Source organism: Rosa rugosa, chromosome 2, assembly GCF_958449725.1.
Source record: "Rosa rugosa chromosome 2, drRosRugo1.1, whole genome shotgun sequence".
In the NCBI taxonomy this organism is placed as follows: domain Eukaryota; kingdom Viridiplantae; phylum Streptophyta; class Magnoliopsida; order Rosales; family Rosaceae; genus Rosa; species Rosa rugosa.
In genome coordinates, this window is record NC_084821.1 from 1,582,849 (window position 1) to 1,594,672 (window position 11,824).

Below are 11,824 nucleotides of genomic sequence, written 5' to 3' on the forward strand. Positions count from 1 at the left end.
AAATCCATCTTCTTCTTCTTCATCTTCAACTTCTATGACCGCATCTTAATCTATTTAATTAAGCAGCTGCCGGCCTGCCGTGAATTTTACGTGATAATTACATGTGGATAATTAAATATTCATTCCATCACTTACAGTGGTCCATCTAAATTAAGAAGGATTAGTTCATTATTTTTTTTGAATGAGAGAGGACAAATCCATCGCCCCAAAATTATTAGCTAGAAAGAACAAATGAAAAAGGATTATCTAGAAGGGTTAGTTCATTCTTATCTGTAAACCTAATTAATTTGGAAGATCGACTAGCTAGCTTTGAAGTTTTTGCAGGCATCTAAAAACATATGAATCATCTAAAAATTTCTACGGTCAACATATCTAGCTAGCTACACATTGGAATGTGTGATTACTCCGTTTATGCCATAATATATACTTTAGCTGCCAATGAGCAACTCCAACAGTTTCTCTATAATTTCTGTATAATAGGAAAGCAAAAATCAAAGATTTAGCATATTTTTCTTCTCCAACTCCAACAGATTCCCTATTTTATAGCAATCTCTAAAATCTCCATATTCTTCCTTAAAATTTTAGAGATTGCTGTAATATAGGGAATTTGGTTTTCTCTTTCCTCACTTTCCCTAAAATAGGGATAGTTATAGAGAATCTGTTGGAGTAAAAGATGTCCATTTTTCCCTAAAGTATAGAAAAATCAAAATATGGGGAAGCTGTTGGAGTTGCTCTTAGAATATCTTAATTGGCATTGTTAATTAAGACTTTTATGTCAGCATCTTCTGAAAATAGAGCGTCTTTTTCTACTTTGTTTTTCGGCTAACGGCTAGTTTTATGAACACCATACTCTTTTTCTATTTTGCACAAATATTACCCGGAGCAGTTATCCATCCATCCGTTGCTTCTTATTATTTTCCATTTTAATATATGCTGCCGTACGTGTTTTATTTCCCTTCCATTAATATTGTATACTTTCATTGACATTTGTTATGGTAAGCTGGATCGTCTTGTAATTTCAAATCTGCTCCAATATATAAATATATATGTGTGTGTGTGTGTATATATATATATATATATATAAATGCAAAAATTTACAACCTAAATCTACCACAAACATATAAGCATGGCTCAGCCTCGAAGAAACATGACAGTACAACCAAATAAGCCAGTGGGACAAGGCTTCATTCTCAAGCTAATGTTGTTCTCTACCATTGTATCTGCTCATATTCATGCATGCAGCCAAACCGAACACACTTCTCTCTTGTCGTTTGCCCTTACTCTTTCTTCTCCTTCCTTAAACTGGACTTCTAGTAATTGTTGCTATTGGGAAGGCAATTACTTGTAATCGAGATGGTTGGGTCACCCGATTGCAGTTACCCTCCTGTAAGTATATTGGCCCATTGCCATTCAACAAATGATTTTCCATTACGACAAGGAAACCGGAGCTTCAAGAAAAGAGAAAGATTACAAGATCGGATCTTGAAGAACAGATCAAGCCAAATCGAGTCACTGATCTTGAGTTTAATGTGTATTCATTCCATATCAGTTGGTATAAATTGATATGCATATCGGTTGTATTGAGTCAATAATCTCTTTGCATTAAAGTGGTTTTTAACATGCATATCAATTTGAGATCTTGTTTAGGAAAATGTCGATTGCATATTCAAAAACTGTTTTAAACCTTTCCATGTTTATCTTAATTAATTATTAAGAAAAGATTTGATTGAGGGGGAGTTCTTCTCCCTTATAAAAAGGTTTCAAAACTAAAGTTTGAGTGGGGGTTTTTTTTGACGGCATAAATTGTTTTCTATTGAACTACTTGGTTTGTTCAAATCGTTTTCTAAAAACCCTCTTTACTTGTTTCATGTGTGATATTGCATAATCATTCATACTAACTCTCAAGATCAGTGATTCATTTGAGAGAAAGGAAGGTTGAAGATTGATTGCCTAGAATGTTGAATTAAGAGTTAGAACGGTTGTAAATCAAGTTAGCATTGGTTGCTAAGAGAAAGTGTTTGTTATGAACAACACTACTTGTGTTCTGTAAACTCTTGTGTTTAATATTGGATTGTTTTTCGTGTTGGCTACGTTAAAAGCCACGCAGTGAAGTTTTCTCAGTGGAGAGGTTTACACTGCGTTAGCAAATCTTCGTGTCGTGTATCGTACTTTCTTTGGTTAATTTCATTGAGATAAAATATTTTATCAATACCTGTTCCATCTAGTATTTAAAATTGGCATCAGAGCGGGTTCTAGAACTCTCTAGAGATCCCAGGAAAGATGGAACATTCACGTGATAGGGCTGCTGGGGGATCTATAAATAGTCCTCCATGGTTCGAAGGTGGATGTGAAAAATATACTCAATGGAAGATTTACATGAAGTCATACCTCTATGCTCAAGATGAACACGTGTGGAACATCGTAGAAAATGGCTGGAATGTACCTATGGCAAAAGCAAAAGAAGAAGGCTCTTCCACTGCCACTCCCAAACCAAGGAAGGACTGGACTGAGGAAGAAGTTCGTGACTTGCAAGCAGATTTCAAGGCTAAGAACAGCATCTTCACAGCCCTATCGGAGCGAGAAAAACTGAGGATAAGTCATTGTGATACTGCCAAGCAGGCATGGGATCTCCTACAGACTACCTACGAAGGAAATAAAAAGGTACGTGCACAGAAACTGCAAGCACTGATTTTTGAATTCGAAACCATGACCATGGCAGATGATGAAACCGTGGACGACTTCCATGGTAGAATTCTTAAGATTTCCGGTCAGTGTCGCAGTCTAGGAGCACCTTTTGATGAAGATAAAATAGTCAAAAAGATACTCAGGGCTCTGCCAGAAAAATTTCACTCAAAAGTCACTAGCATAGAGGACTCTTTTGATATAGATGATTATCCACTTGATGAGCTCATCGGAAATTTGAAAACCTATGAGATGAGGTTAAAACCTGAGAAGAAAAACAAGGGTGTAGCTTTCAAAGCTGTGAAAGAAATTGAAGAGGAAGAAGAATCGCTGGACCTAGCTCTACTGACAAAGGAATTCAAAAAATTTCTCAAAAGCAAGAACTCCTCTAAAAACGCAAGTGCTCCCAGAAGGAATAACTATACTGGCAGTGGTAGCAACAATGACTACAATGGTAAGAGTGGAAGAGGAAGCTTCAAAGGAAATCAATCAGGAAAACCAAAGTGCTATGAATGTGGTGGTTTTGGTCATATATCTACTGACTGTGGAAATAGGAAGCTTGGAAACAGCAACAACAAGTCTCTCCTTTCAACTTGGAGTGATGATGAATCTCAAGAAATTGAAAATGTGGCCCTTGTATCATCACTGTTGCCTGATTCTGAAAGTGACAAGTATTTCTCTGATGATGATGAAACAAATGTCCGCTGCAAACAACTCTACAAAGCTTCAAAGGCTACTCTGATTAGAAACTTGAGCTTGGAAAAAGAAGTAGACTTCCTGAGAACTGAAAAAGAAAAGGTGGAGCATCTATTCGAATCCTCACAATCTGCATGGAAGTTGGAGAAAAGCAAATTCTTGAGTGAATCAGCAGATCCACAAAGTGACCAAGAGATACTGACGTGGAAGACTGAAAAGAATGAGTTTCTCAACAGGATCAAACTACTAGAGCTGGATGTTAAAGGACAAAGAGCCTTGAACTTGGAATTGTTGGCGAAAAATGAGTCTCTTCAACACGAGTTAAAATTAACTCAAGAAATATACATCAAGTTCAATATCAGTTCCACTTCCATGTCCAAGTTGCTCGGATCAGGAAAAGCTCCTCATGATACATGTGGGCTAGGATACACTGGAGAAAATTCCAAAAGCACCAATTTCGTACGAGCCTCAAAACCATCTGTAGAGCAGAAAGATGTCTCCATTGATGATCATGTCAATAATATAAAGGAAGGTAATTCAAACCAACACCTTCAGGTAAAACTTGACCAAGAATCCCCCACTGGTCAACCCAGGTACGCAAACCCTAGAACCTTTATTCCTACTTGTCATCACTGTGGTAAGATTGGCCATATCAGACCTAGATGTAATGAACGGTTTTCAAACTTAAAATTCTCTCAAGAAAAATGTACTGTTGAAACCCTACAGGTTGAGCTTAAAGAACAAAAGGAACTTATTAACAAATTAACTGAAATTGTTTCTAAGAAGAATCCTCAAGCTGAAAGAAGAAAAGATGTCTGGACCAGAAAAATTGAAAGCAAAAATCATAGGTCCCTTGTTAATGAAACTGATGATACATGTCTTTTTGTTTGTGCTAGCCAAACTCATCAACGCTCTCACATTGAGGCAACTTGTTTAGTAGCTTTAACTGCATTAGCAGACAAGCGACGAGATTTTTGGTATGTAGACAGTGGTTGCTCAAGACACATGACTGGAGACAAAACCTGGTTTACTTCATTTGAGGATGAAAATACCACTGGATCAGTCACGTTTGGAGATGGGAGGAAAGCTAACATTCTAGCTCGAGGTACAGTAAACACTCCAGGTATACCTAACCTTAAAAATGTGTTATTCGTTGAAGGATTAACTGCAAATCTGATTAGCGTCAGCCATTTGGCTGACGACTATGAAGATGTCTGGTTTAACAAACAGAGATGTTTGGTCCTAAATCAGAAAGGAGAAAGTATCATGGGAGGTAAGAGATCTGTCGATAACTGTTACCACATTCAAGCTAATGAATCTTCTAGTTTGCAGTCTTGTTTGTCTGTTAAATCCACAGAGGAAACCTTTGAAATTTGGCACAGATAGATGGGACATGTCAACTATCAGGACTTGCTGAAATTATCTTCCAAACAATGTGTCCGAGGCTTGCCAAATTTAAAAGGTAAAATTGACAAGATGTGTGGATACTGCAAGGTGGGAAAGCAAACTAAGGCACCTCACAGAGTGATAAATTCTGCAACAACCACACAAGTATTGGAGCTATTACACATGGATCTCATGGGACCAGCTCAATCTGAAAGTCTTGGAGGTAAGAGCTACATACTAGTGGTTGTGGATGATTTCTCAAGATACATCTGGGTAAACTTCTTAAAAGACAAAACTGAAACGTTTGAGTCCTTTAAGAATTTGAGTCAAAAATTAATCATTGAGAAACAGTCATCTAATAACTGCTTAGTGAGAATAAGATCAGATAATGGAACTGAATTTAAAAATGCCTCTTTTTCTAACTACTGTCATGAGCTTGGTGTGTCACATGAGTTCTCAGCTCCAATCACTCCTCAACAAAATGGGATAGTGGAAAGGAAAAATAGGGTATTGCTAGACATGGCTCGAGTAATGCTACATGCTGCAGGTTTAAGCACAAACTTTTGGGCTGAGGCGATTAGCACTGCTTGCTATACAATAAATAGAGTATTCCTCAGACCAGGTACTGATCAAACTGCCTACGAGCTGTGGAAAGGTAAGAAGCCAAATGTTGGACACTTTCATGTGTTTGGCAGTCCTTGCTACATTCTACGAGATAGAGAGTACCTCGGTAAGTTTGATGCTAGAAGTGATGATGGGGTGTTCTTGGGGTATTCTCTGAACAGTAGAGCGTATAGGGTTTACAATAAAAGAACTCGTGTTGTGATGGAATCCATTAATGTTTCTATTGATGATCAATGTGTGAAACAGGACGTAACATTTGCAGATACCTCACCCTTCTCGGTCACACCATCACAGAATACTGAAACATCATCTGAGGAAGAGGAAGAGGAAATCCATGACAACATTTTTGAACCAGCTCCCACCCAAAGAAGAGGGTTCAAGCAAGTTCAAAAAGACCACTCCACTCAAGATATCATCGGCAATCTAACAGATAGTCCGATAACAAGGAGAAAGGCTGCAGTTCAGGTAAGTTCCTCCGAGGTAAGTGAAGAAAATGTATTACTGTGTTTTATTACCGAAAATTTGGTAAGCATGAACATTATATCTCATTTTGGTTTTGTGTCCATCGTTGAACCAAAAAATATTAAAGCAGCTTTGTTGGATGATAACTGGATTAGCGCTATGCAGGATGAACTGAATCAGTTTACTAGGAATGATGTATGGTACCTAGTACCACGACCTAGTAAGTGCAATGTTATAGGAACTAAGTGGATTTTCAGAAATAAAAGTGATGAAAAAGGAAACGTGATTAGGAATAAAGCCAGACTAGTTGCTCAGGGATATTCACAGGTTGAAGGACTTGACTTTGACGAGACATTTGCTCCTGTAGCTAGGTTGGAATCTGTTAGATTACTCCTATCCATTGCTTGTCATCTCCGGTTCAAATTGTTTCAAATGGATGTCAAAACTGCCTTTCTGAATGGATTTCTTCAAGAGGAAGTTTATGTAGAACAGCCCCCCGGTTTTCAAGATCCACACAACTTAGATCATGTCTACCGGCTCAAGAAAGCCCTGTATGGGCTAAAGCAGGCTCCTCGAGCCTGGTATGAGAGGCTATCCACTCATCTTGTGGGAAAAGGGTATACTAGAGGATCCATAGATAAAACATTGTTTGTGAAACGAACCAAAAATGACATTATCATTGCCCAAGTGTATGTTGATGACATTGTGTTTGGTTCCACCTCTAAATATCTTGTCAAAGAATTTCAATCTGTCATGGAAAGTGAATTTGAAATGAGCATGTGTGGTGAACTAACATTTTTTCTTGGATTGCAAGTAAAGCAGATAGACACAGGTTTGTTTCTCTCTCAATCAAAATACGCTGAGAACCTGATCAAGAAATTCGGTCTTGCTTCCAAGAAGACAGTGACCAATCCCATGAGTACAACTGCCAAGTTGAGCGAAGATCATGAAGGAAAATCAGTTGATCCTACTCTCTATCGAAGTATGATCGGGAGTTTGCTCTATCTCACTGCCAGCAGACCTGACATCTCTTACAGTGTGGGAGTGTGTGCTCGCTTTCAAGCTAACCCTAAAGAATCACACATGGAAGCTGTCAAAAGAATCATCAGATATATCTCAGGTACAATTGACTGTGGCATTTTCTATACCTTTGACACTAACGTAGAAATTGCAGGATATTCTGACGCTGACTGGGGAGGAAACTTAAAGGACAGAAAAAGCACTTCAGGGGGATGTTTCTTCATAGGCAACAATCTGGTTGCCTGGCACAGCAAGAAACAAAATTGCATCTCTCTTTCTACTGCAGAAGCTGAGTATGTTGCAGCTGGGAGTTGTTGCACGCAAATGCTTTGGATGAAGCAAATGTTTCATGATTATGGCATCCCTCAAGGTAAGTTGTCTATCTTTTGTGACAACACTAGTGCTATCAACATCACCAAGAATCCTGTTCAACACTCTCGAACAAAGCACATTGATCTTCGATATCATTTTATTAGGGATTTGGTTGAACAAAACATACTTGAGTTAAGCTTTGTACCCACTGAGAATCAACTTGCTGATTTGTTTACTAAGCCTCTTGACATTGCTAGGTTTGAGATGTTGAGAAATGCACTAGGGATATGTTCTAAACATTGATGCACAAGAATGACTGTCCACTATTGATTGAGAAAATTTTGATCCTAGTATCCCTTGACCACAATCACTAGTGAATTGTACATATTTTCAGCTACACTTTGTTGTCATGCCTTATTCTGGACAAATAAAATTGTGTACTCATGTTTAGTCACTGAATCACGTAACCTTACTATGCACCTTCACTTATAGCCTATGTGGGGGCATGCTTTGTGTTTCCTGTCAAAAGAGATTCGGTGAAGTAGAGGAACTGCTTAAAATGCTCAAATGATTCATTCCCTCTTCTCAAAGTAATCAGGTCCTAGTTGTGGTGAACTTTCTAGGGTTTGTAAGAAACGAGAATGGATAACTATATCCTATCTCTCCGAGTAATCAGGCCTTAGTTGTGGTGAACTTTCTAAGGTTTGCAAGAAACGAGTTGGTGAGTGATCTTTGCACGTAAAATAAAATATTGCTGACAACTACTCGAGACTCTCTCCATGGAGCATCCTTGTTATGTTTAGTACCCTAAGAACATCTGTTCTGGGAGTTGCTGAGAAGATTCTTGTTACATGAGTTCAAATTGTCACAAAATAAAAGCAATCAATGACTCAAATCAAATCCGTGCTTGGGAACAATGTTTCCTACTCCTTCTCAAGGAAATATCATGAGCTTGGTGTACATGGTTAGTTTTCCTACTTCACTCCTTCTCTCTGTCATTAAACTTATTTCTAAGCCCCACATACTGGTTATACTCACTTTTATCACAGCCTTATTCCCTATGGTCTGAATATGAGTACCAATTCTTTTTGTTGATAGAATACATCATGCTTCGTGCTCTGAACTAGGTTCCTTTCACTACGTGATTTGTGCTTTCTGTGATTGAACTATGCTATATTTTCTCTCTTCAATATGACAAATGCATTCATTGCCTTGATACTTAGCAAAGGAAACGATCATGTGATATAATTGCAGATTATGGGCATATTTTTGACTCTTCGTTTCCTTTCCTTGCTTGCCCTCTGGCTGCTCTTAATTTCCATAATGATTATGCCTAAGTTGAGGGGGAGACGTTCTCTGCATGCGTATATCTAGGAAAAATAAATTGTCATAACTTCTCTCTTCAATTGAGACGCTATCCCAATCGGTGTGTTCCTTGGTTTTCCCTAAACCTAACTCATCAATATATAGCCTCTCTTGTCTCCCTCGGATTTTATTCTTGGTTGTCTCTGTGTGCAGGTTCATTCACTACCTGGTTTCTCTCACCATGGTTCGCACAAAACAAACCACTCGACTTGGAGGACATCGCCGCCTGCCTCCTCCAGAAGAAGGCCGTCAGGCCGCTGCCAGAGCCGGGATTCTCCATCCCAGCATGCAGCGTGTACGCAGTCGGAGTCCTCCTCCTCGCCCATCCTCTTCAAATACATCTTCTGCTGCTCCTCCTCCTGTCTCTCTGGAGACTCTCCGTGACCAGATCTTGGTGGCTGACTGGCGAATTGCTTGTCTCACGACGGACATGGACGACATGCATTCTCTTCTGGTTCGTACTCGTCATGCTCTGACCACCCTCACACAGGAGATCCGGAACATGCAGCGCCACCCTCCCGGGTTTGACGCTCCCCGTCCTTCCAACGCCATGCAGGAGCCTGTTGCACCGGAGGAGAGCTCGGATTCCATGGATGAAGAGGAGTTTCTAGACAACGTCACCAGGCTTTGTGAGGAATTTGACGTGCCTTCCCATTTAAAGGGGGAGAAGTAACAACTCTTTTAATTTTTCTGCTATTTATGTTTTCTGCAGTTTAATTTCTATCAAACAATGTTTATTTTTTCTTGTTGGGTTGTAAGTGCATAAGCACAGACTATTTGTTGTTGGATGCTTGCTATTATTAGATAATATTGTTTTGTTTTGGCAACTTGGATCTGGAAAAGGATGGAAACTGATTCCTTAATCCAAGTAGCACCCTTTGTTTAGTAATTAGTGTTTATCTGTGAAAACTAACATGCAGGACAAAAAGATGGAAAAATCATGTGTTGAATGGGAATGCCCAAAGGGGGAGATTGTAAGTATATTGGCCCATTGCCATTCAACAAATGATTTCCCATTACGACAAGGAAACCGGAGCTTCAAGAAAAGAGAAAGATTACAAGATCGGATCTTGAAGAACAGATCAAGCCAAATCGAGTCACTGATCTTGAGTTTAATGTGTATTCATTCCATATCAGTTGGTATAAATTGATATGCATATCAGTTGTATTGAGTCAATAATCTCTTTGCATTAAAGTGGTTTTTAACATGCATATCAATTTGAGATCTTGTTTAGGAAAATGTTGATTGCATATTCAAAAACTGTTTTAAACCTTTCCATGTTTATCTTAATTAATTATTAAGAAAAGATTTGATTGAGGGGGAGTTCTTCTCCCTTATAAAAAGGTTTCAAAACTAAAGTTTGAGTGGGGGTTTTTTTTGACGGCATAAATTGTTTTCTATTGAACTACTTGGTTTGTTCAAATCGTTTTCTAAAAACCCTCTTTACTTGTTTCATGTGTGATATTGCATAATCATTCATACTCACTCTCAAGATCAGTGATTCATTTGAGAGAAAGGAAGGTTGAAGATTGATTGCCTAGAATGTTGAATTAAGAGTTAGAACGGTTGTAAATCAAGTTAGCATTGGTTGCTAAGAGAAAGTGTTTGTTATGAACAACACTACTTGTGTTCTGTAAACTCTTGTGTTTAATATTGGATTGTTTTTCGTGTTGGCTACGTTAAAAGTCACGCAGTGAAGTTTTCTCAGTGGAGAGGTTTACACTGCGTTAGCAAATCTTCGTGTCGTGTATCGTACTTTCTTTGGTTAATTTCATTGAGATAAAATATTTTATCAATACCTGTTCCATCTAGTATTTAAACCTCCAAAGGGCTCAAACTAAAAGGAGGTATTTTTCCCTTATCATCACTTGCAAATCTCACACCCCTCACTCACTTGAATCTCTCACATAATTCCCTTTCAGGTTCTCTAGATCAAACTGGACTCTTCTTGTCCTTGAATGATCTCGAAATCCTAGATTTGAGCTGTAACCTTCTCTTTGAAGAGTTGCCATTTTCTCCCCTATCCAGTCATATCCGGATGGCGGATTTTTCCAGCAATGACTTCCACGGTGCAATTTCAACGTCATTCTTCCAACAAGCTTGGAATTTGACTAGTTTCAATGTTAGCAACAACACCTTTTCTGGTTCGATCCCATCCTCTATTTGTCTTCGTTTTTCTTCCTTGTTACGACGATTGGATTTTTCCTTCAATAATTTCAATGGTAGTATTCCTCGTGGACTCGGGAAGTGTTCCAAACTGCAAATTTTTCGTGCTGGTTACAATTACCTCTCAGGATTACTTCCAGAAGAAATCTATAGTGCTACTGCACTTGAAGACATTTCACTAGCTCGGAATTCATTATCTGGAGCCATTAATGATGAAATTGTCAACCTAACTAACCTCACAATCCTTGACCTCTACTATAACAAATTTACTGCCATCCTCCCTCTCCATATTGGGAAGCTCTCCAAGTTAAAAGACATACTCTTAGATTTCAACTTTCTTGAAAGTTCATTTCCCCTATCTTTGATGAATTGCACGAACCTTGTAGAACTTCGTATGGGATCCAACAACTTTGAAGGCGATATTTCCATGCTCAATTTCTCCAGGCTTGGTCAACTTAGTAAACTTGACATGCGAAAAAATAACTTCTCTGGTATCTTGCCAAGAAGCCTATACTCATGCAAGTCCTTGAAAGCAATTCGACTGAGCTATAATAATCTAGAGGTTCAAATACACCCTGAAATTCTTTCCTTGAAATACTTGTCCTTCCTCTCACTTGGTTGGAACAAACGTTTGACCAATGTGATAGGGGCAATGAAGATACTGATGGGTTGCAAACGTCTCGTAGTCCTTTCCTTGGCATCTAGTTTTTTAGGTGACAAACTGCCGAATGATGTTGAAATGGTGGATTTTAATGGATTTCAAAATCTTCGAGTTTTAGATTTGAGTTCATGTAACCTTGGTGGTAAAATTCCTTCATGGCTATAGAAGCTCAAAAAGTTACAGGTCTTGGATATGAATCACAACAGAATCACTGACTCAATTCCAAGTTGGCTGGGGACTCTTCCAAGGCTGCATTCTATAAACATGCAATTCAACCAACTTTCTGGAGAATTTCCAAAGGAATTGTGCACACTACCTATGTTAGTATCTGAACAAACTGCAGCTTAACTAGATCGTACTTCTATTGAACATGCGAAAAAATAACTTTACAGTACAATTATATATTTTATACCCCATTTATATTCCTAGAAAACAATAACATACATGGG

General features: G+C 38.5%; 2 protein-coding genes across 2 annotated transcripts; both read left to right on the forward strand.

The window, feature by feature from the left end:
• The first annotated feature begins 2,280 nt into the window (after positions 1–2,280).
• On the forward strand, positions 2,281–4,764 carry LOC133727902 (uncharacterized). Its single transcript, XM_062155315.1, has one exon. The coding sequence runs from the start codon at positions 2,281–2,283 to the stop codon at positions 4,762–4,764; it is 2,484 nt and encodes an 827-aa protein (XP_062011299.1).
• Positions 4,765–10,586: 5,822 nt separating this feature from the next.
• Positions 10,587–11,540, forward strand: LOC133727919 (receptor-like protein 3). The gene has a single exon (XM_062155325.1). The coding sequence runs from the start codon at positions 10,587–10,589 to the stop codon at positions 11,538–11,540; it is 954 nt and encodes a 317-aa protein (XP_062011309.1).
• Positions 11,541–11,824: the final 284 nt, after the last annotated feature.

Excerpts from the sequence above, each read along its gene's own strand:
- LOC133727902 (XM_062155315.1), top strand. The coding sequence starts at position 2,281 with ATGGAACATTCACGTGATAGGGCTGCTGGGGGATCTATAAATAGTCCT.
- LOC133727919 (XM_062155325.1), top strand. The coding sequence starts at position 10,587 with ATGGCGGATTTTTCCAGCAATGACTTCCACGGTGCAATTTCAACGTCA.